This window comes from Lytechinus pictus, chromosome 17, assembly GCF_037042905.1.
Source record: "Lytechinus pictus isolate F3 Inbred chromosome 17, Lp3.0, whole genome shotgun sequence".
In the NCBI taxonomy this organism is placed as follows: domain Eukaryota; kingdom Metazoa; phylum Echinodermata; class Echinoidea; order Temnopleuroida; family Toxopneustidae; genus Lytechinus; species Lytechinus pictus.
This window is the reverse complement of record NC_087261.1, coordinates 113715-139005: the sequence shown is the minus strand read 5'-3', so window position 1 is coordinate 139005 and position 25291 is coordinate 113715. Positions and strand designations below refer to the sequence as shown.

Below are 25291 nucleotides of genomic sequence, written 5' to 3'. Positions count from 1 at the left end.
ATATCAACATGATAATGACATGCCTTTAATTGCTGATTTTACCAAAATGTAAATCACCCCTGGTTTCTTAATACAGCCTAACACTAACAGTGGAGGTGCACAGCCGATATTGGCGATTCATACCATTATGGAAAACAATATCCTATATTGCAGACCACTCCTAGTTCCAATGAGGTCCAAACATTAACATGTATGGACCTCATAGGCGACAATGGCTTGAAAACTGGTTAGAACCGTTTAGTGTTTCCTGCACCCAAGTATTTAATGATATTACTCACTAAATCCGAGTTGTATGCTGGTTGTTCATGATTGATTAAAATACTGTCCATGATATGTAATCCTAGTCATACTTTCAATGTAATAAAATAAAGGGAAACTTTACATTTGAGACCTTTTTTCAGCTTTTCTTGGCGGTCGGTCCGGTCACCGTCGAGTGCAATCAAAGCGGTACAAATTTGATTTTCAGATCACGTGATACGCGTAGTCATCACCTGATCGATCTGTTATCCTTTTTGAAAGACGTCAATTATTATAAATTTTATTATAAAATATACAGTGCGTATCAAAAAAAAGTTTACACTTTGAAAAAGCCTTGGGAATTCAAAAATATACAACATGTGGGTAATTTTTTCACATATAATCTTAGGTTTGAATCTCATCTATCCAATGAAAGTAAAAGTTTTGACAGAATGTTACACTTTAGTGAGCACTGTCCATTTTTGTAAAGCTCGCAGAATCTGTTTGCGCAGAAATGCTCGTTTTCACGCTGTGTCAAGGGGAAAGGGCGAAATCAAACTTACCCTGCGAAACATTTCTCATACATTTTCCTTACACTTTTAGTCAATTGAAATAAAACGGATACATTCAAGCAATTTGTAACAATTTTGCCACCCAAATTGAAATTTCAACATTTAGGAAGCACAACCATTACCCTTTTTGTGCCAGCTGGATCTGAGGACATAACTGAACCTGAACAAAAGTTTATATCAGACATCTCCAGCATTTTTTCACTGAGTTTCTATCATTTAAAGTGGGTTTACATTTCATTTTTTCATTTAATACTTGTTTCTCCACACTTTTCCCAAGATTGACAATGATTAACAAAATTAAAATCAAGCCTAAGCTATTTCATGTAAATCACAGCTCAGTGCAAAGCAAATATCGTCTCGATGGCCTCGGTGTGTGGGGGAGTGGGGTGGGGCGCAATGCACACTTGGAAGTGTTTTCGGCAAGGAAACCAGTTTAAAAAGGTAAAAGATATCTTCAAATCAATTTTACTAACTAAATTCCACGTTTTCTTCATGATTAAGGTCTACTTTTATTTGCACAACTATTTCAAAGTTCTGCGCAAATCATTTTTCACTACATTTTCAAAAGTAAGTGGTGCTCACTCAAGCGGACATATTTTGCGACAGTTATATCTCCATTTGCTTAAATGGATCTGTACCAATGTTAGAATGTGGAAAAAATCTTCAGGATATTACAAATGTATAATTTTACAGGATTTCTTCAAAGTGTAAACTTTTTTTTGATACGCACTGTATATAGCAAAAAAATTGTATGATATTTTATATATCTCTACAATTAAAAAAATATTCTGTGATATTAATTTCATACTCGACGTAAAAGGCGCTATTTAACAAAATATGTATAAAAAAATAAGAATATCGAGTGGACCTTCCTAGTAATAGCAACACTGATGTGCGTTGCTGCCCTCTACGTTCGTTGCATACAATGTTTTGAAATCGGCCGTGAATAATACGTGTGAGGAATTTGATACTGGCCCAAAATCACAAATTTTGAGGATAACCGGAGGATGGACACGGAGTGAAATACGGGTGTAGAGTAAGATATTAAGCAGGGTGCGGCATAAGCGCTTGCCCGATTGCCCGGGGCAAGTAAAAGTTAGAGTCGGGCAAGTGTTTTGAAGCAAAGACAAAAACTGATTGCCCGAATCGGGCAAGCAAAATTCTCCTATGGAAATTACATTTTAGAAAGATTCCCCATATTTCACCATCAAAATATAGAAAAGAAAAAGAGACAAAGCAATATCATTAATTTCTTTCAAAAAAGTTTATAAGTCATGATTCGAATTGCAAAATTTGCGCCATTTTCTGCAATAAACATACAGCTCAGAGACGTACACACACACACAGAATCAATGGCAGTCTAGCATACCTAGCTAGCTAGTGCCTAGTCCATGCAGTCGATGCATGTAGTTCAGTTTCTACGGAGTACGGTGCTGCACGAACGAAGTTTGCTCTGGAAGAAATCTCCCACAGAACTGTCAAAATTCACATTTCTTACCAATGAAAATTCTTGTAATGTCCATATTCCCTAAAAATTGGGGTAGCTCTCTGTCATTTGTAAGCATTAAAAGGAGAAATTTTCACTTCTTTTATGCTTCAAAAAGATTGGGTTTCGAATGATCGTCTGTATCGCACACACTGAAATACATTGACAGTCCCACATATATGCATTTGTGTGTATGTTGATAAATGTGGTTTCTTTCGTAACTATTTTTTTTAGCCAAGGAAATTGATAAATTTTCTTCTTTATTTATGACTGGATAGTTTGAGCTTTCTTCCTCTCTATTTTCTTTCTTTCTGCCTATCTTTCCTTCTTTTCTTTTCAATCTTTCCTTCTTTTGAATCTCTCTTTATTTCTTTAAATTTCCTTCTTTTGTTCATTTTTTCTTTTACTATAGCTGTCTTTCTTTTTGTCATTCTCTTCTTTCTATCTTTTTTCTTTCTTCCTTCCATCCAACCTTTGTTTACCTCTTTATTTAATCCTTCCTTCTTTTCCCCCTTCCTTTCATTCTTTCTTACTGTCTTCCTTCGTCCATCCATTTTTTACCTTTTCTTCCTGTCTTACTTTCTTCATCCCTTTCATTCTTTCTTTTCTTTCTTTATTTCTTTCCTTCATTCCTTCCTTTCTTTTTGTCTTTCATTCTTTCTTTCTCCTTCCTTTCTTTCTGATTTTCTTTATTTCTGTCTTTCGTTCTTTTGATCTTTCTTTTTTCCATCTATCCTTTCTTTTCTTCCTTATTTTTTCTTTCTGCCTTCCTTCATCTCTTTCCTTCATTCCTTCCTTCATTTCTTTCTATCTTTCTTTTCTTTTTTTTCCTTCCTTCCATCTATCCTTATACCTTTTCTTTCTGCCTTCTTTCCTTTCTCTCGTTTTCTTTCTTTCCCTTTTCCTTCCTTCCATCAATCCTTTACCTTTTCTTTTTCTCTTTTCTTTCTTCCTTTCTTTCTTTTTACCTTTTTTCTTTCTTTTTCTTTTGTTCCTTTCTTTCCTTCATTTCTCTTCCCCTCAGTTTTTTTAAATATTTTTTCTTTCCATCCTTCTTTTAGTTCTTTCCCTTCTTTCTTTCTTTCTTCCTTTCTGTCTTTCCATCTTTCTCTTCCCCGCAGCCATTCTCTCTCTCTCTTTCTATCTTTATTTTTATTTTTTTCTTTCTTCCTTCCATTATTTCTTCGTCCTTTCTGTCTTTCTCCTTATTTTTTTTTCTTTCATTGTCTCCCCCTCTCTTATTTTTTTTTCTCTGGTTATTTTCAGTGATTTCCCCTTTTTTTTATTGTGTGTCCTAGTCCCCTCCAAAATATATGGAATATATATGAGATTAGGAAATTAATTAAAGAGCATATTGACCACATATTTTGTCATGATGTTCAAGATAAAAAAAAAAAAATACAACTACAAGGTACATCAGTAGTCCTGTTGAAAAATGTATTTCTAAAGCCGTCAATGGTATGGTATGTAAAACCGAAAGCCTATAACTTGTTTTGAAGCAATAAAACTTTGTTTTGAAGGATTTTTTTCTAATCTATATTCGGGCAAGTATTTTCCAACTATTTGAAATTTTACTTGCCCGACTGGGCAAGTGCTTCAAAAAAGTTATGTAGCACCCTGTTAAGCTATTTATCTCTTTCGTTATATTTTTTTTCTGTAATTTTTACAATAAACCATCATTTCATCCCACCTTTGTCACTCGGTATATCCGAACTGATTCACTGTCCCGAAGTTCGGGTAGGTGGAGTGTAGCGGTAGTGAAGTGGAGTGGAGCCTGCACGAACTTCGCCCGAGGTAGTAAGGATGATGACGTCATCCAAGATGGCAACTTACGTTGACCAACGAAAGGATCGAAGATGACGATGTTTTGATCATCATTTGAAAGGATTTAGCGGTAACTGTGGTCTAAGGTACGATATTTCTGAATTTTATACATTTTTTCGTAAATATGGATGTAATTTCTTTTTCATGTGAGTTTGTGACATTTTATGTAAAAAAAACGATCGGAAAATCGGGTTTCCGCCGAATATTAGATCTAACGTTACTGCTATTCTAATACGTTGTCTGTACGTATGGGCCTCCAAGCTCTTCAGTCTTTGTATTGGTGAGCGAGCCAACGCAGTTCAGCGGTACAACCAAGTCCAAAATAGAGACTGAAGCTTTTTGGTCTATTAACAGTAGAGGCGCACGGCCAATATGGGAGACTCTTTCCAATAGGGGAGACAATCTCCCACATTGGAGACTTGCTTTGCAAAAGGACAAAAGAAACAACACCAACAAAAGCATGATTTTTTCCACCCAAAATTTTGTCTAACTGAGGTCAGAAGCCCATTTGTTTTTAACCCAGGGAACATTTTGTTACGATTCATAACAAAAATGGCCGATCGAGACGGGGGTAGAAGGAGAGAACTTTTCGTTTTTTTGAAGTTCCAGTCTGTGCCTCGATGTCAGGAAACTGCCACTCGTTAGACCTTCAGCTTCATCCATATAATCGTGGTAAGTGCATAATTTCTGTTTTCACAATTCATTTGGAGTAATATTTAGACCATAAATCACGCTAGTCCCGTGAGTATGGTCAAATACACGGTAAGCCCCTGGGCTCCAGCCCGCTGTGCGGGCCGGAGCTCCCTGGGTTAATTTGTTTAGTGTGTGATTGACAACAAAAATCCTTATCAAAACAAAAGTAGACGGTGAAAAGGGGTAATTTTTCATGAGGAATCACATTTTAATTTGCCGCCAAGGTAATCCTTTTGCAGCAAATGTAAACAAAGGAAATTGGACTCCAAAACTGGATACCAAAATTCTTTACAAAAGTCTCTGATATTGGAGATAGTCTCCAAGCCAAGGCAATATTTGTCCGTGCGCCTCTACTGATTAACATATTATAACACCTGTTTGGCCTTATCGTGAAATTTGTCACCTCTCTTCTCGTGTGTGTCGGTGTGTGTGCGCTCGTTGTGTACAAAGTCAATGGGAGTGGAAAGATGTCACCACCGCTGACGAAATAAACGGCAGTGAATGGACTGGTGACATAAACCACGATAATGCCACCTGTTTTTCCACACCACCCAGTAGATAATAATTTAGTTCCCAAGATCCACTCGTCATCCCCGACCATTCGCCATACAGCAAAAGGTAGGGGATGGGACTGTACGGTGTTTAGGCCTGCTTCCTGGCAATTTTTTTACTTATGACTAAAAGAGTAAAAGAGTTGGACTTACCAATGATTGTCAAGAACCAAACGAAGATTTTGGTTCCACAGTAGCTCTGTTGTAACTTCACATCCAAGAAATATTATCCCTTCTTCTATGATTTCTTTCGAAATCGTATAAAATTGTCAGGAAATTCTTCTTTATCCTCGTCTGTCCATAGAATCCTATGTAGAGTGCCGTAACGCCCTCTTGTGCTGAATAAAAGAAAGCTAATGGGAGCGCGAACACAGAGCTGGAATATTCATGCTTTTGATCAATACCCGTTTCCGGTGAAGCCTGTTCCTGCGAAGGTAGTCTTTTTATCACCTGACACTAATTTTTTTTTATCACTATTTTTGTACATCAGAATTATATTTCTGTCACAGGTGGCGGAAGTGGGGGGGGGGGGGGGGGCGAGAGGGGACACGTCCTCCTAAATTTTAGATAGAGGGAATAGTTCCCCCTAAAAAAAGAAACAAAGACTGAGGAAGAAAGAAAGAAAAAGAATGGAGGAAAGGAAGGAAGGAAGCAAGCGATTTTCGTCAGAAAAAAAAAAAGCAAAAAAAAAAAAAATCGCATCCAAATGGAGGGGATTTGGGTCAAATATTTGAACCTTATTTCCAGAAAAATCTTAGCTATAATTGACAGGGCCCTGGGAACTTTTTTTTGAATGGGGGTGCTCAATTAAATATGCAAAGCCAAAAAAAAAAAAGGTTTTCACAACCAAAATGGAGAACAAACTATTCCAGATAAATTTGAAAAGCAAAGGGAAAAAAAATCCAGAAGGGACACAGCTTTAGAGTGCGGCAAATATTTCTTAGTAAACTTCAATATCAAGAAAATTTTGTTCCCTTTTCATAAGAATCTTAAATAGTAATAGAACATAGCATAATATATTACACTTTTCCTTTCCTTTTCTTTCTTTCACATTTTTTTAATTTCTTGGTCGTATCCTATAGCCTTTCCATTCTACCATTATTTCCCGTTTCTCCTCTTTTTTTAATTATAGATTCCATTTTGCTATCTCTTAATTCTTTCCCCTTTCTCACTCATTTATTAGCATTTCGGGATGAGTTTCTCACATTATGTTCTCCTTTCCTTCCTTTTCACTCTTTCCTCGCGTTGGACTTTTTATTTCTATATTCTTTCTTTCCCTTCATCTACTTTTCTCTTTTTTCCCTTTCCATTTTCCTTTCTTGCCCCCCCTCAAGCCCAGGGGGGGGGGGGGCACTTGACCAAAAAAGTGGTAGGGGTGTGCCGCGGGCGAGACAAAAAACGGGGGCCTTGGAGCAGGCTTATTGTAAAAAGGAGGGTCCTCGGAACGGGCTTCGGAACTACAAATGTTTGTGAAAACGGGGGTCCTTGGAACGGGTCGCCTGTGTGCGAGTGCGTATGCATCCCTATGGAACGTACTTGCAGCTAGCCCGGCGGCACGACTGACGGGCGCGCTAGCGCAGAGGCGATGGTCGGACAGCGAGCTGCGGCCGCTTTTCACCAAAATTGCGACCGGAACGGCGTAACGGAAAATATGCGAAGCCCTGGAGCGGATTTTTTTCTCGAGAAGAAGAAAATGCTATGCTCTGGAGCGGCTTTCTTTGTTCTTTTTCTCAATAAGACAAAAATGCTATGCCTCGGAACGGAAATTTGAGTGTAAAAATGGGGGTCCCCTCCGCGGCACATACCCACTATGCATTATATACTGAGTGCCCCCCCCCCCCCCGGGCCCTCAAGTTCTTTTTCTTCTCATTCTTTCCCTTCCTCTCTTCTCCTTTTCCCCTTTTCCATTTTTTAAATGTCATTTACACTGTTTTATTCTTTAAATATGTTTATCGAGACGAAGCAAGATTGCCAATTTGTCTTGATAGAGGCTATCGAGACTTCCTTACCAGAATGCATCACGAGCTGAGTTTCGTCCAAACGGGTGGATAAACCTCTCTGGTTTCGTGAGATTTTTTTTCTTTTTCGATTTGTCACTGTTGAACACCATAGTAGCAACCCAGAGGATCCATCGCCATCACGCATAAATTTCGGTGAGTTTTTATTCATTTTTGTAATGTTGTAAGGTCAGTAAGAATGATCTTCTTTTGAAAAGATGTTAGGCTAAGTATCACATTTATAAAATTGCATGAGTTCGTGATACTTTGAATGACGGATGGGGGGAAAATGAGCAATGTATATTTGCACAATAGCACTGTATGCTGCCGAGAACGAGGTTATATTATAATCTCGTTCGTAGGATGAGTGCCAAGATCAAGACCCTGTATTTTACCCTTGTTGCGGCACACCCCCATCAAAAATATAATATGAGTGCCCCCCCCCCCCTGGGGTGGGGCCCGGGTGCGTATTTTTTATTTACACCACTGCTCCGCCACAACATTGAAAACCCCTTCAGAAACGGCTCGCGCAAGAGTCTAACGTCGTGCCGCGCACATTATTTCGATAATGATTAAGATATATAGCTTTTAAAAAGCGTTGAGTTTGTTTGGACCTAATCTGCTTGAATTACATGTGTAGGAATCTTACGAACATTTTTTTCGCAGTTATGGCACCTCTAGATATTCATGCAGATCCATGACCAAAGAAAGAACTAGGGTTCTTATAGCTGCAGACTCTCTTTTTTCTTTTCTTCGTCTTAAGTTTTCCCCTCTCTTCACCGGGTCTCTTCAGCACTCATCCTCTCTCGTATCTCGCTCTTTTCTGTATTCGGGCGACAGTGGCCTCTGCATGCTCTCTTGCTTTTTGCCCAACTCAAAAGACCTCTATTTTGTTGTCGTTAAATTAGGCATATTTTGTCGATGATACTTTTGCTTTTCTCTAACTATTTACAAAGCACATATAGGGACTGCTTCTGCATTTATATGCGCTGTAGAAATATGATTTTATATTATTATCATTATCTTCATTTGGCAGATAAGATCTTTTCCCTATACCCCTCTATTCTTTCTTTCTCAATTTTTTTAAAGGAAAGTCTACCCCAAAATAAAATTTTTTCAACAGGACCGGAAAAATTAGATTGACAGAAGTAAAAAGTTTGAGGGAATTCGGACAACTAATAAGAAAGTAACAAATTTTTAATTATAGGTGCACTACTATAACCATTTATTTTATCTGTTAGGATCATTACTACAAAATTTTACCTTTTCCGAAATTTTGATTTCCTTGAAACTTTTACCAGGATATTTTGATGATTGATGTGTTCATGATTCCATTATTATACAGACTTTATAGTTCTCTTAAACAACCATAAAAATATGAATTTATGATTCGATATCTATAGTAACTGAGCAGTGGCGTACCTAGGATTTTCCACAGGGGGGGCAAAATCGGCCGCCAAAAAAATTGACAAGCAAAAAAAAAAAAAAGGTCTTCAATAAAAAACAAAGGTTATTGTACCAGAAAAAAAATTGACAAGCAAAAAAAAAAAAAAAAAAAAGGTCTTCAAGCTCGTCAGGGAGGGCAATAAAGGTCTTCAAGCTCGTCAGGGGGGGGGGCATAAAAGGTCTTTCAAGCTCGTCAGGGGGGGCAGTGATATGTATTTTGTATGGGTTGTGGCTCGTCAGGGGGGCAGAGTGCCCCCCCTGCCCCCCCCCCCCCCCGTAGGTACGCTAGTGTAACTGAGTGATTAAAGGTATAAAAAATATAGTCAAGCTCAATATTTTTAGTTCATTAGATGTTTTAAGAAGGCCTACATAACAATATGAAAATGTAAACTTGATTCGAGTTCTGAAAAAATAATGTGATTAACTTTTGTCAAATAATGAATCTTTAGTATAAATACATTTGTTAAAAAATTAAGTGGTTAGTGGTGCATCCATGACTTCATAAAATCTGCAATTTGTCTTGTGATTTCCCCATTTTTTCATATGATTAAAATTTCATAACTTTCTTTTAGTTGTCCAACTTATCCTCAAACGTTTTTTGTTTTGTTCATCTAATTTTTCTACTTGGATACGTCTCTCCTTTTAAAGGGATGGTCCAGGCAGGAGCTATCCATATCGCAATAAATAGACTAAAATTCACAGCCTGAGCAAAATGCTGATTTTTTTTAATCAAATCAGATAATAAATAACAGAGTTATTGAATTTAAATGATTTGCATTATCAGTTCTAGGCATGTCTTCATGAATATTCATTCGGTGGGCTGATGAGTATCCCCACTTGTTCTTTTGTATTTTATTGCAATTAGGCCTAGTCCTTTTTAATTATTATTTTTCCTTTAATATTTGCCTTCTGGTATTGGCTTGTTCTGAGATTTTCCGTAATATCAACAATAACCTTTACTTTACTTTAGAAAATAGTGTGGTAACAGGATGAATTCGGGTGGTTTTGGCCAGGCATAGGCCTGCGCCTATACTATAGGCTATAATCACTCTAAGCACCAAGGCTATTAATTCCTGTGTTAAAAAAGTTAGTGCACGCGAATTAAATGTTGGACCTAAATTACTAGATCTTACCATGGAGCTCCATGACGAAATCTGTTCTTAAATTAGACTCTAGATATTACTAAATTGAAAAAATGTATAAATAGTACTCGCCTGATCTTTTCTTGGGGTATTGAAGCCTTTTTGTCCAGAACTTGCTCAACTTTTGCGGCAAATTTTGTCGCCATAGGGTTGTGCACATTCTCGTTTAATACTGGTTATCACGTGACACGGCAATGTCGTTAGGCTGTTTGGCCTGTATTCAAGGCGTTCTATCCGTTATGATTTTATATTGAATGAAGCTAATTCCATCAGGTATAGGCCCCTATCAAGTCAAAATCGATACAGGGATCGAGAGGGGGGGGGGGTGGAGCCAAAAATTTCCCAGTCACATGGTATGAAAATAATATTTTTTATGATTGTCCACGATCATTAGGGCAAACCCGTGTGTGGCAGTACGGTAGCGTGATGAGTAAAAAAAATAAAAAATAAAAGAAAGAAAGAGGGCCAATGTAGGCATACATGGCGCGTGGGAATAAAGTTGCTTTATATGTTCCAAGCGAGTGAAGCAAGCGAGAAAAAAACTTTTCGTGCAAATCTAAATTTGAGATAGATATCTTAACTTACACTTTTCCTTTTCTTTTCATTAATTCCCTTAATTTCTTTTTTATCTTGGTTGTAGAACTTTCGGGGGCCCCTAGGCCTAACCCTTCCATCGTGTACCCCCAGTGCAATATCAGCAGGTGGGTCTCGATAACTCTGGATATTTAGCAATTAGACCTATTTATAGAAAAACATAACGTTAATGTTTTGACCCCTTCCCCCCAAAAAAAGGAAAAACAATTATAAACTAAGTTATATACATCCCCCTTTTCTCATTTCGCTTTTTATTTTCTCTATTCCCTCCTTATTTTTTTTTGGGGGGAGGGACCTTTTCGGGGGGCACCGCCCCTAGCTACGCGCCTACCAGATGAAGAGGCGAGCGAGCAAAACCTTTGTCACTTTTATTACAAATATCAATTTTGCAATAGATTTTGACATAACATTCGGAATTATTCTCGCATGCATTTTTCTTTCCTTTTGCTTTTTTATGGCCTTTTATTTCTCTTCCCTTTCTCTTTCTGTCTTTCTTTCTTTCTTTCTTTCTTTCTTTTCCTTCCTTCATTCCTTTTCTCTTATCCCGTTTTTTTTTGGTGAAATCCAAAGTAAAATTTGACAACTCCCAAAAAAGATTCTTACTAAAAAAAAAAAACCGGTCATTATATTGTCTTGCGTAAAGTTTGACAAGTTAAAAAAAAATGGTCACTCAAAATGAAAGTCATTTTGTCCGCGTAATATTCGGCAAGCCCCCCCCCCCCCCCACAAAAATAAGAAAAAAAAAAAAAAAAAGGTTTTAACTATAGCAATGATCGAAGGTCATTTTGTCTCGCGTAAAATTTGACAATTTTTTTATAAAGTTGTCACTAAAAAGAAGGTCATTTTTTCCACCATTGATTATATTTGGCAAGCCCCCAACCCCCACCCCCATAAAAAAAAGTTTGTCCCTAAAAGTGATGTATAGAAAGTCATATTGTTAATTTGTTCCCAGTAAAATTTTGAATTTGGCAATTAAAAAAAAAGGCAAAAAAGAGAAAAGAATATGAACGAAATATCCCCATTACAAATAATGCTGTACGTGATTCTCATGAGGGGGGGGGGGGGGCACCCCATAACTAGTATTAATAACATATTTAATTCCAAAATGTTTACTATAAATCTCAAAAGGGGGAACGGGCAGAAATGCTCACCCCCCCCCTCCCCCCCCCCGCCACTGATTCCAATCAATAATGACTTTTCTCTGCAATACTGATGCTTTGAAATCAAGATACTGAAGATTGATACGCTTAACATAAATTATGAACGTCTGACAAAAAGATATCCAACCGATCACCTGACCGATCAGCTGACCAGTACGCGTATCACTTCGGAGTTGATCACTCGTCGCAGCTGTGTGGAATGCTCACCGAAAATCAACAAAAAGGGCCTGAAATGTAAGTTTAACAATAATCGATTTTAATTTCAACTATTTTTACAACTAAATAAAGGTTTGCCGTCCGAATGAAAGGTATATCGGATAACTCTAACTTGTATTAAGGTGTACATTTACCAAAGTCTTGGGTTGGAAATCAGAACAGCATTGTCCAACCCATAATTTGGGTAATGTCGCCTATGAGGTCCATACATCTTAATGTTTGGACCTCATTGGTATGGTTGGAACTACCCCTTATCGACCACCTAATCTTCTAAGCATCATATCTGCGAAAATATTCATCAATTTTACCCAGTTTTCGTCTCATTTGTGCAGAAAATTGAGCAGATCAGATTCCCATGTTTCGCTCGGCGACTCCGATTCAATTTGCGTATATATCGACGATCAACGAATGCGACGATTTTCCATTTGCTCATTTGCACCCGTCTTTTGAAACCGACCACCCGCGGTACACTAAGTTTACGGCCGATTCTTGTCGCGGTGGCGAAATATTTTTACTCTTTCAAATCAGTTCTATGAGTGACGTCAACATGCTAAATGATCGCCTCACTACTTCCACTGCGAGCTCCGACGCATGATTCGACGATTGACGACGGATATTTGTTCTAAAGCCGTTTCCTATCGGATTTCTTGGTTTTTCAGCGGGTTTTGGGTTTGGTCAATACAATTTTGATTAATTCTACTAAATCTTTACTGTTTGTTGCTTCTTTTTTTCTCGTAAAATCGATTCTTACCGTTTCTATGGACACTGCGCCTACTCTCCCGCGCGTATCGTTTGTAATACGCAATAATTTTAACGCGCGCAAGGTGGTCGGTTTCAAAAGAGGTGGTCTTACCATACTAGGAGTGGCTATAATCAACTTCATACAAATGAGAACTTAACACAAATCTCACGCGAGAACGATCCGAGAGCTTTGCATTGCTTGAGCGCACAGATTAGACTTGCCCGCGAGCCGTTCCTTTCGTATTTTTGTGGATTTTGGCGGAGCAGTGGTGTAAATAAAAAATACGCGGCCCGGGTGGGGGGTGGACACTCATACAAAACAAGCAACTCGAATTTTCAATGCACGATTTTGAATGAATGGGACTAAGAAAGGAGTTGAACTTGAAAAAGTTTCATTTTTTATTTAAAGATAAAAAGTACAGACCACATACCGGTACCGTAAGGTACGTGAATCTATGTTACGCCTCAGTAATAAGAAATTACAAATTGTTGGAACTCACATGAACAAAAGTAAAAAGAATCTGGGCTGGAAAAGTCGGAAAACAAAGACGCTTTTCGCCACTGCACTGCCAGCGCCACCGTTGAACTTCGCCTCATAAACATACACAGAATTGAATTACTATAGCGCCATCTTCGTTGGATCCGAGCTCGGGCCGTTTGATCTTGTTAAATTATAATTAGAGGTGAGGTGAGAATTACAAAATTATACCATTTAATAACCCCTTTTGAATATCCTATTCATCATATTTTTTTTTCCAACTCATACATGTCATATGGCTATTTGTACTCTCGAAAATCCATATCCCGTTTTATTCCAGATGAGGTGGGAGTGGAGTGGCCCAATTTTACAGCCCCACACATGCTTTTTCATGTTGTTATAATTATCTAAGTTTTAACTCTTGGTCTTAAGTTATTCTAAGTTATCTAACGTTAGTTAGGTCCTGGCCACTCATCCTACGAACGAGGTTATAATAATGGCGCTGGCCTACTCTCACTAACTTTAGTGTCTCACTCACACGTATTGCGAGGTTAGTAAGTATACTAATTTATAATTACTATTTCTAACCTCGGCCTCGCACTGTCTGTGAACATGGTGAACATGTCTACGAAGTACGAGACTACGGCTACGCAAACCAAGCATGCCAAGAGTTGTCTGTTAACATAGCTTCATATAACGCGAATAATTGTTAGCCGAAACTAATTCCGCTAGATATCACCAGGGGCCTGTTGCATTGAAAGGGTCTTTCGTAGAACCATTCTACGTAAGAACGAGATATCGCTCAACTGTTTCACAAAGGCGATTTGGGCGATACAAAGAATGGTCCTTGGAAAGACACCTCCAGACCACTCACACATATTGCGAGATTCAATTCAATTCAATTCAATCATGGTTTATTTCGTATAAAAACAATACATGTTACACAGCCAGAAGGCTGAAGTTAGCATGTTTACAATAAAATGTTCACAAGTCATGGATAAAAGCAACAATTACAATTTAAACATGTACTGTAATGTACATAAATAATAAATAATTTTTAAAGAGCAAGTGTACATAAAAATTCATTAAATATAATAAAATAGAATGGTAAAGAAACTATGTAAATACAATATTAAAAGTGATGAATATTAGACAATTAAAAATTCAAATATCAATTGGATTGAAATGGAGACTAAAACAATGGCAAAGATTTAAGTTGACTTCAAGGGTATGAAAGTAGAAATTTATTTAGAATTTAGTAAATCAATGAAATAAGGTATTGCACTTTTTCTAAAACGATCTGTTTTGCATTTTATCTGAGCAAAGTTTGGAACACTTCTTAATGAGATTGAGATATTTTTTCTTTTTGGTAGCCAGTTGTTACAGTGAGGGTTTTTTAAAAGAGATTTAGCAAATTCCATACACAGTTTTTTTCGTCTTCTTTCAAGACATTCTAATCCACATTTTGTTAGTGCATCTTCATAGTCTATATAATCTGAGCCAAGAATTATTTTGCAAACTCTTTTTTTGTATTTTTTCTAAGTCTTTTACCTGTTTAGCAGTTAGTGCTCCGTTGAATACCGGTACACAATACTCCAATATTGGACGAATATATCCAATGTAAATTTGAACAAGGTCTGACATAGGGAGTTTATATTGTTTGACAAGTCTGAACATATACAATTTTTTGTTACACCTTTTTATAATATCTGAAATTTGTTTATCCCATTTTAAGTTTGACTGAATATAGACACCAAGTATTTTAACAGTTTCTGAATATTGCAGAGAAGTGTCACCAATATGCAATAGATTAGGTAATGGTGGATTTTTAGAAAAAGTAACTCTGATTACATTGCATTTATTCGGATTTAGTTTCATATGATTATCAGATGACCAGGTAACGAGTGCATTGAGATGACATTGTAATACAGAAGGAGTTTGTATTGAACGATTTTCAACTATAGTAAGATCGTCAACATATTTAAAGTGCGGTAAAGATTCATTCTGACATGCATCATTAAACATGATCAAAAATAATATCGGGCCTAATTTTGTGCCTTGAGGCACTCCAGCATGATTTTTAATATACGACGACAATACACCCTGATATTTAACAGATTGAAAACGATTTTCTAAAAAACTAACTATCCACTCAATTATGCAAGGTCTTACGTTAAATTCAATTAATTTTCGAATCAGAATATTATGGTCAAGTCTATCGAAGGCTTTGGAAAAGTCTGTGCAAACAATAGTGGATATTGATTTAGATTTTTCACAGTTGTCCAATACACAATGCAATAATTTTACCAAATAATGGGTAGTTGACAGACCTTGTCTGTTTCCGTATTGATGAATGTCAATATATTTAGAAATATCTTCCAATAACCATTTCGTAATGAATGATTCTGCAATTTTAGCGAATTGACATGTAAGAGATATAGGTCGAAGTTCTTTAATATTCGGTGGTTTTGACTTGGGAATGGGAACAACCTGACTTCGCTTCCACTGCCAAGGTACTAACCCTTGTTGAAATGATGTATTAAGGATATTGGCAAGAGGATGGCTTAGTTCACAAGCGAATTCACGAATTACACGAGGGGGTAAGTCATCTGTTACACCTGCTTTACTGCATTTTATTTTCTTTAGCATAGAATAAACCTGATAAGGTTGTACTTCTGGGCAAACACAAGGAGAAGGTAAAAAAGCTGGTAAGCAACTTCTATCCAACGGCGCCAAATCTGATGCTATATTAATTAAATGTTTATTAATGGTATCAGCAGTCTTCTCTTGACGATCTTTATCATTAGGTTCAACACCAGGTACAGCAATTACGTTAGATGTGTTGTTCTTTTTTGTAATAATCTTGATTTGTTTATACCAGTCTGCTGGATTTGTTGATTTAAGATGAGATACACGTGTGTTATAATAACGTTTTTTTGCACTTTTTATCATTCTATTTACTTTATTTCTGAGACTACGCCACAGAGGTTTGTTATTCTTCTCAAAAGCTTTTTCTCTTTCAATTATGATTGCTTTTATCTGTGGTGTCATCCAAGGTTTGTCATTATCCAAAGTTGCTGATGAGTTGCTATAATATGGAATGTGTGTACCAAGATATTTCAAATGTTTGATTTTTCCCTTCAATAATGAAACTTGTGTAAGTATACTGCAGCTAACATACACAGTTCCAGTGCAGGTAGAATAGTATACTAACATGTCCTACGTAGGCATGATCTTCTTTGCACACCGCCCGCCACCGTCGGCATTGAGAGAAAATGCGTTTACGGCAAGCCACACTGACATCACCTTTAAACATTTTTTGGTTTGTTTTTTTAGAGCAACACTCTAACCCACACGTGAGCAGCACGCTGGCCATTTGCAGTCTACTGCCCTGCCGGTGCAAACTTCAGAAGGTTCAAGAAGGTTCATTGATTCATTTTATCTGGGATGGTGCCAAGTTATTTTTTATTGGGGGCTAGTTGTCATCAATTTCAGGTCGTCTTTTTGCATGGCAAGACGACCGAAAACGGATGTCATTTTAACTTCTTCGGGGTATTATGTCCGGGGGTAATGTAGGCCCAAATATTTTTTTTGAATATGTTTTCTTTTATTCTCCCCTGTCCTATCCCCACACCATTTCCATTAATTTTTTTTTTGAAATATCGAAATGGGCGGCACTATCTCTCTGACCCCTCATGCTGTCTCTTTATCTATTAAACAACATGAAAATAAATTTCTTTAAAAGAAATTAGGGCCTATATAAGGTAAAAAACGTGTTTATAGCGTTCAGCAAAAAAAAACACGATACAAAACTAAAATGTTAATGGTAAATCATTTATTCATTTTTATTTCATTTCCATTATAATTATTATTTTTTTGCTGAGATTAATTTTAATCAATGAAAATTAATTGTCGGATTTGGGCTAACTTGGGATGTGAAACAGTGAAACAAAACAAAAAATCTGCAGTAACAAAATAGCTAATTGAATTTAAGACACAGATTAGGCCTATAGCTTACGAATCCATCGCAATCATTACAAATGAAGATAAGTTCATTAAAGAAAAGATTATGGAAAGTAGGGGAGACCGGGGTTAGTTGGAACATTTTGGACAAAAATGGCTGTAAAATCCAAATAGGCCTAGACTTTATTTGAGAAACAATCAATATATCAGCTTGAAGCATATATCTAAGGGCTTCAAATGTACCCCATAAAATTTTTAAATCTATGATGGTTACTGAAAAAAAATCCACCTTGAAAAAGACTATCGCAAGCGTTCCAACTTACCCTACATCGGGGTAAGTTGGAACATGGTATGGGGTAAGTTGGAACACTGCATGGTCAATTAAGAATTATACTTAAACTACTTACAACCGTAATATTACATGGTTTCAGCATATTTGCTTTATTTTTTTCAAGTTCAAAATATTAAAAGTGGATTTGTTGAACTTTATGTTTTCTATTATACAGCCACTCATGCCAGCCAACTGTGTAGTAGATTTCCGCTTATTTGTGTGCGTTTGATTTTACATGCAATTAAGTGTACTATCAGCAATTTCTTGTACTTCTGCATCAAAGTTACTTGACAAAAATTAACTGTTTATATTATTTATTAATTAATTATGCAAATAAGCATATGAAATTTGCCCTATTAAAATTTTGTATGTTTTTGCCTTTAAATCAATTCATTAAGCTAGTAGAATGCTAATTTTTGGTGAGAGTATCAATCTTTACCTTTATAACAAATATCCACAAAAACTTGCAAAAAATATAATTTTTTATGTATTTTTTATTTTTTAAACTTGTATTTCTTTGTTTTTTCGAACCTTTGTTTTTTCCGATGAACTTTGTCGGGGACTCTTTTGCGATCATTAATAGCATAAAATAAATCCATTTGAACCAACAAAAATAAAAATAGTCATACATTTATGATTTTTGATTGAAAAACACAATTTGCATTGACCTTGTACACGGAATCACATTTTTGAGCAATTTTGGGTCCGACCTGCACGTACAAAATGTTGCATAATTCCGAAAACAAGCACCCAGGCATCGCAAATTTGGGCTCGAAAGATGCGCAAGACTTGACAGTAAAAAGTCAGCAAGCGGTGCGGTCAAAAAATTTTGCGCGACGGCGTAGTGACCAAATTTGTCAAGTGGGGGCTTAAATTGACCCCCCCCAGTTTCATAAGGGTTTAAATATTGCATTAGGGGCCTACAATAGGCCTTAAATGCACACTCAGACCTAACTGAGAAAAAAACAAGCATGGTATACAATACATGTTCAGAAGAGTGTGAAATACTGAATACATTTTTTTCTCATATGCAATGTTTTTATTCATAATTATGTTTGGGGTAAGTTGAAACATGTTCCAACTAGCCCCTTCAATTTTGTTCCAACTAACCCTGGAGGCCCATTTGACATTTATAAGTCAACAGCACAAAAAAGGGACTTCACCACGGCATATTAATAACTTTATTTTGTAGCTTGGTACAAGTGTCCATTATACCCCCAAACAGGCCAACTTGATCTATACACAACAAAAAAAGTAAGTCCCCCCTTGAACAAACATCAATAATTTCCGAACCAATGCGAGTTTTTGATATATTTTTACATGAGCGTGTAGGTAATTTTATAAGCTACCCTCTGAGTAAATGTTATGGACATATTTTACGTCATGCTTCAGTGAGCACCGTCAGAAGGCAAAAATGTCACTTTTCAAAAGTCACAAGCCAAAAATCATGACTTTGATTCCATTTTATTGGAACTGATTCCACATTCTCATCATGAAAAATAGTCAGAAGGCTTGTAAAAGGTACTTTCTAAAAGACGATACAATTTTTGGGGCTAAATTTCACGGTTCAATAAACACAAGTCCAAATTTGCTATAATTGGATTTTTTACACATTTTCATCAACAAAAATGATAGAATATGGTGACAGTTATTTTTGGGAAGAGTATCTTCAATAATATTCATCGTTTCACGGTTCAATGAACATTTATTGAAAACAAAAAATATGATTTTCAAATATCATAGGCAAGTATTGTTTCATTTTGGTAACTGAAACTGATCTTTTATCAACTTTTTCGTTATGTTTATGACCAATTAACATGCTTCAATGATTCAAAGGTGTTTAATTAAACATTCACGCTTGAATGAACATGTGGAATGTGATTAGCTCTTTTTTACGTTATTGCAAAAAATGCAACTTGTAACTATGGATATCTGTCACAAACCTCCTTGCATGGTTCATTTGATTTGATTTTTATGAAAATCCTGATGTTTAATGCATCAGTGAGCACACAATATTAGAAAAGTATGCAAATGAGAAGAAAGTTCAAGGCCTTGGCCCCACTCTTTGCCGTATCAAATTGTTATTTTGGTGTGCGCACCTTTTGGATAGTGTTACTCTGAAGCCATGTGCGAAGTTTCATGAAATAACTGTTAGCAGAAGTAACAAAAACCGTCCATGAAACAAACCCCTTATTTCATATTTGTTAAAATTTTGACTTCCTCTCTCATAGACTTGTGTACGTTATGGGTGCATGTGTTTAAGAATAAGTAACCCCTTATTCAATATGGTAGAACTTTTTTTCAAGGCTGTCTTTAGCATTGTCATTTGGCAGTAATGTTTATCAACCTATGGGCAGAATTCTGTGCGAAAATGAAATCGATTTGTTTATTTACGGATGAGTGAGCACGCATCAAAGTGAGAAAATTGGTATTTTCAATGTCACAGACTCATTTTAAAGGGTAATAAGGTGAATATTGGGGGCAAATTCGGTTTCAAATGTGACTTTAATTGATGTTGTTTTTATCATCCATCATTTCTATCACCACACACTTACCGAACTTAACATTTTCATGGTTGAGCGAGCACATTCGAAAACTTAGGAATGAATGTACTCTTCATACTGCATAAATGTATTCTTTTCCTAACAATTTCTCATGATCAGTTTAATTTATGGACAAATCAGTGGTGGATCCAGAATTTTAAAAATGGGGGAGGGGCCTATAATTGGGGAAGCCACCAACATTTTCAAATTTTAAGTTGTCGAGGATACTACCAAAAACCCCTATGATGATACGTCACAATACAGAGGCCGCGGAACGGTTTTCAAAGTGTGGGGGAGCGGGCTGAGCCAAAAGTGGGGGGGGGGGGGGGCTGACCATGCAAAAAATCACAATCGTATGGTCGTTTTTACATTTTTGTACATGATTTTGGAAAAAAGTGGCCCCCACCCCCGCTTCCGCGGCCCCTGCGATATTGTGCTCACTCAACCATGAACATACGATATCAATTTTGTGTGTGGAGTGGCTAAATGATGGATAGTAAAACAGCATAACACCATAAAATTCACCTTAAAAAAAACATTTGCCCAACTTTGTATTTGCACAATCTGAAAAACGACTCTTGTGACTTTCAAAAATGGTCATTTTTAATTCAATCTTTAATTACTCATGCATGACTCAACCGATCAATCTCATTTTCCCCCAGGAGTTGCTTAATGAGTGTAGAAAACCACCTACGAAATATCATATCTAAAAATAACTCCGTTCAAAAGTTACAGCAATTTGATTTAGGGGGGACTTACTTTTTTTGTTGTGTATATAAACTTCTCTGAGATAATGAAAGATTTCTGAAAGAGAAAAAAATTACTCAGAAGGTGAAAAAACAAAAATTCCTTTCTAACTTCACCAGGCTTGTTGCACATGTGTTGTCTGTAATATGGTGGATGGCTGTTGATAATAGCAATAAATTGAGGGCAGTATTGCATAAATTTATTTAAAGGCGTTAAAGAAAATTACAATGTTTCAACTTACCCCACATTCCAACTAACCCTGGTCTCCCCTACATATGAAGAGGCGCATTTTAAATCGTAGGGTAGGCCCCTTTCGGCCCATATGTAATGTTAAAGCAATAATGTAGTCTCTACTCAACTTTGAAATGTTGAACATATATATTTTTTATATTCTTAAACCTTATATTCTTATATAAGCTTCCATAAATTAAGTGATCAACGTTTATGATCATTGTAATTTTTAGCATTATTTCTGTAAATAGTATTTTTCCATTGCGGATTGCACACCTTTTTCTATGTTTTAATTATTATTGCAAAGCACTACTTTATTCACTTGGACATGTTTGCAGCAATTTTCATATTTTCCTTGTCTTCTGTTACTCATCATGCAACTGAGGTATGTTTATACTCTAAACACTTACATTTGTATTTCTTGCGTTATATCTGACAAATAAAATGAATAAATTAGATTTTTCACAGGTGGCCTCTCATATTTTCCTTTTTAGTGTCATACAATCAGACACTGTTGATTTTGTTTACTCCATTTAAACCCTATTTTTACCTCAGCGTAGTCCTGGGGAAGTTCTGTCCATTCCTCCTGCAGAGCTTGGATCAATGTTTGCCGATTGGTAGGAGGCTGTTCCCTTGATCTCACCGTCTGCCAAGTTCATCCCACAGATGCTCAATGGGATTGAGGTCAGGAGAGCATGGCATGCACACCATGCCAATCGGCAAACATTGATCCAAGCTCTGCAGGAGGAATGGACAGAACTTCACCAGGACTACGCCAGACAACTTGTCCAAAGCATGCATCAGAGATGCCTGGAATGTGTCCAGGCACGAGGACATACACATTATTGAACATTGTTGTTTGTGTCTGTTTATTTCATCCTTTGACATTGACTGTTGTGTAAAACCTGGACGGCTCATTCTGTTACATTTTGTGACTTTTGATTCAGTGACCAAGATGCTGTACATGTCATTTTATTTCTTTGTAATAAAGATAATCACTTCCTGTTGGGTATGTGATTACTAATGGATATTGCACCATACCTGTGTACAAAATTGTTTATTTATATGGGGTGAATTTTTGTGTGCAGCCTTTGAAAGAAGTGGGTAGTACTTTCTTTTGCTGGCCAGTTTATATACATGCAGTTCCTCACTGACAGCGATCTTTCCATCATAGCGGCTGCCGGGCCCACGATCATTTGGGCAAAACAAATTTTCAGAGTATTTCAATTCTTGTGTCTATTTTGAACAATAAAATATGGATTTTATATTTTTTTTTCATATCCAGACATGCCGCTGTTCAGGTTTTATGACTTTGACAAGGTTTACACCACACACCAAGGTTTAGATGGCTTTGGTGGGCTCCCTGACCCAAAGTGCAAGTACTATGAGGCAGATTACATTAGATGTGCAGCTGAGATTGGCATTACTAGGGCTCAAAAGGAATGTGCTCCAGAGCTAGCAGACTTCAAGGAGTGTGTCACAGGCTCCAAGAGGGTAAGAAGAACATAACAATGAAATATCTATCTTGGCTGCATCGAAGCAAAATATAGGTGCCGCTTTCCCAAAGGCGGTGTCAATATTGCAAGCTTAACGTAACTGTATTGTTTGGCTCACCTGCAAAGCAGAAGTGACAATTAAGCCCTAAAATTTTTAATGATAACATTGACAGCTTTGTCAAAGTCAAGGTTAGGTTTTTGAATGCCATAATCTCATAAAACTTAGATAATAATAGAGTGTCACTGATAAGCAAAATAATGAATTATTGATTATAATTTTATTCTGAAACATTTTCAGTTTTAAAAACAAGATTAATGGGAAGAGCAGTTAGATGAAGAAGGTTGCTACTTGCTAGAGAATGGGACACCACCATTCTCTTAAAAAAGATAATGAACTTTTTTCTACATTTGTTAGAATTCTAGACTAAGCATTTATCTATCACAAATAAATCTTCAAATAATTTGAAATCTTGCATAATTATAGGGTAATTTGTTTGTCATTATTTGCCTTTTTACCCCTTGTTTACAATAACATTTATCCGAACTCTCACTGACTTCCCCACTTCACTCATATTGTCATTTGTAATGATATGAGTTTGATAAGAAAATGTTGAAAATAATGTTATCAATCAAAAGACATAAATGTTGTATTTTGAATCCATTTCTCTATTCATCCAAATTTTATGTAGTTTGTATTTAGGCCTGCTGTATTCTATTTCCATTCTGAGTTGATATTGAGCTGAACTGAATTTGTTTATCTCTATCTTTCTTTCCCTCCCCATTCTCATCTTATCCACCATTCACACCTTTTCCTCTCTTTCTGACTTTCTATCTCTTTTCTGTTTTTCTCTCTCTTTATGTGTTTCTATCTCTCTCTCTCTCTCTATCATCTTCACCCTCTTCCTCTCTCCCCCTCTGCCATCTCTCTCTTTCTCCAATATTCAGGTGGAAAGAATGAAGACAATTATCAAGCACAGAGATCAACTGATCAAGGAGGGGAAATACACACCGCCGGCCAAGCAATAAAGATCGCTTCAACATAGTTGTATTTTAAATCTTATGTCTGTACGATACACACTCAGCTATTTTCAACTTGTAGTCCTGGGCTATCAGCAGGAAGCGAAATCCAAATTGCAAAAAGAGTACTCTTTAAAATTTAAAAATGTTGCCAATTCATGACAAATGAGTCTTGTATTTGATTTGAGTTTTTATTTGTAATTCGAAAAATCATACTACATCAGCAGCAGTCAATTTTGATTGACAAGAATATAGCAGCATAATAAAGCATTTTCTTCCATTTAACTTTGATGTTTTCTCAATGCCCCCCTCCGCCTTCCAGTTGGGGGGGGGGATAATTTAAAGGGATAAAGTTGATATCTATAATTTTGTAACTTTTTGTACATGTTGTGCCTAATTGTACAACTGATCTATTCTTATAAGGCCACACAACTGATAATGGGTGATTTCAAGTTCTGTGTTTACCTTTTGGTGTTGGTTTTCGGTCAATTTTTACAGGATTATTACACCAAACATGAAATGAAGATGGTCTCGAAAAGTCAATCACTAGTTGTTGAGATGTCAATAATGTGATCTGGATCAGTTTTACAAACTGAATGAGTTTTGGAGCTAGGGGAAGCAATCCAAATTCCAACACCAACACCAAGGCCAACTTGAAATCACCCAATCAAGAGCCAAGAACTTATGATTTAATTTCGAATTTGAAAATGAATTGTACTGCATTGTACTATGCATTCAATGTCACTTTTTGCCTTAAATAGAGCTACTCATGACATGGAGTAATGTGCTTAGATGATGATGGAATTGTTTTGTTGTGTTGACAAGTTATTTAATTGGGATCTATAGATATTGAAAGTTTCGATTTAAGATAGCTGCTCTGTTGCTAGTGATAGAAAAGTAATTCAATTCAAACATCATTATCCAAAAGTTGAATCTGCCAAAGTTGAATCTCAGAGACTAAGGCAAAATCTGATTTAGGAGATGCAAGTAGCACATATTTTAGTCCACAATTAAAGGGTTTTTAGTGAAGTATTATTTGAATGGTGGAATATCAAGTTATGCATACTCTATAGTGCACAATTAAATCTACCAAATTTGATCTTGCACATGTCAATAAAAATTTTCAAACCAGATAATGCAAAACTTGTGTTATTCAAAAAGTTTGAACTCATTTTTCTTCAGACTCTAACAGATATCTATGGTCCAAAGATATTTGACTTATACAGATACTACAATTCTAATCCATTCTTACAAGCATAATTTTCGAACAAACTTGATCAATGAATTTATAAAGGCCAAATTTGGGCTCTTTATGTACTCCATGTTTTTTTTCTTCTGCAGACTATGTCCCTTCTTTGTTACTGGGTGTGCATTGTGAATGTTTGAATACAAACATCAATTGAAAGCAGTAGAATATCTTTACAATTGGAGGAATTTTTCTTCTTGGATTGAGCTTAGGCAGTGTGTGTATTGTTTTATAAAATGTTGTATGTAAATAAAACAAATGTTAATGGCCAGCATGGATTAATCATTTTATGGAGGCATCAGAAGCTGACTGTCTTTTCTATAAAAAGTATTTGTTCAAATATTTGAATAAAATCCTGCTATATCTGTGAATGATCAGATTTTATTTTTCTCTTTGTTCTTCAAAGTTTACTTGAAAAGAGAAATACATTCCAGACTGAAAATACATTTTTACATCTTTTTTTTTAGGGGGGATTTTAGACTTTCCAGGGCCCCGTAACACAAAGAACAGTTTTGATTGGTTCCAGTGCAATCTACTGAGCAAATGCGCATGTATCAATGACATAGGCGGCAGAAGTGAC

General features: G+C 36.4%; 2 protein-coding genes across 4 annotated transcripts in view; one reads left to right on the top strand and one right to left on the bottom strand.

Moving 5' to 3' along the window:
* The window catches only part of LOC129281047 (mediator of RNA polymerase II transcription subunit 23-like), a 55931-nt gene extending 42677 nt beyond the window's left edge, over positions 1 to 13254 (bottom strand). Inside the window, exons 1-2 of one of the 2 annotated variants that reach the window (XM_064112260.1) lie at positions 13160 to 13254; positions 5517 to 5701 (exon numbers count right to left, since the gene is read on the bottom strand). The gene's annotated coding sequence lies outside the window, so the exon portion shown is untranslated. Of the gene's footprint in view, positions 1 to 5516; positions 5717 to 13159 lie in introns of both variants that reach the window. The other variant, XM_064112261.1, reaches the window with a different exon arrangement.
* LOC129281085 (NADH dehydrogenase [ubiquinone] iron-sulfur protein 5-like) lies at positions 13254 to 25082 on the top strand. Of its 2 annotated transcripts, none has more exons than XM_054917074.2 (3): positions 13254 to 13342; positions 22238 to 22446; positions 23394 to 25082. In XM_054917074.2, the coding sequence occupies exons 2-3, from the start codon at positions 22240 to 22242 to the stop codon at positions 23472 to 23474; spliced, it is 288 nt and encodes a 95-aa protein (XP_054773049.1). In that variant the 5' UTR covers positions 13254 to 13342; positions 22238 to 22239; the 3' UTR covers positions 23475 to 25082. The 2 variants fall into 2 exon arrangements, with proteins under 2 accessions (XP_054773049.1, XP_063968332.1); XM_064112262.1 differs by having other exon boundaries at positions 13275 to 13347.
* Positions 25083 to 25291: the final 209 nt, after the last annotated feature.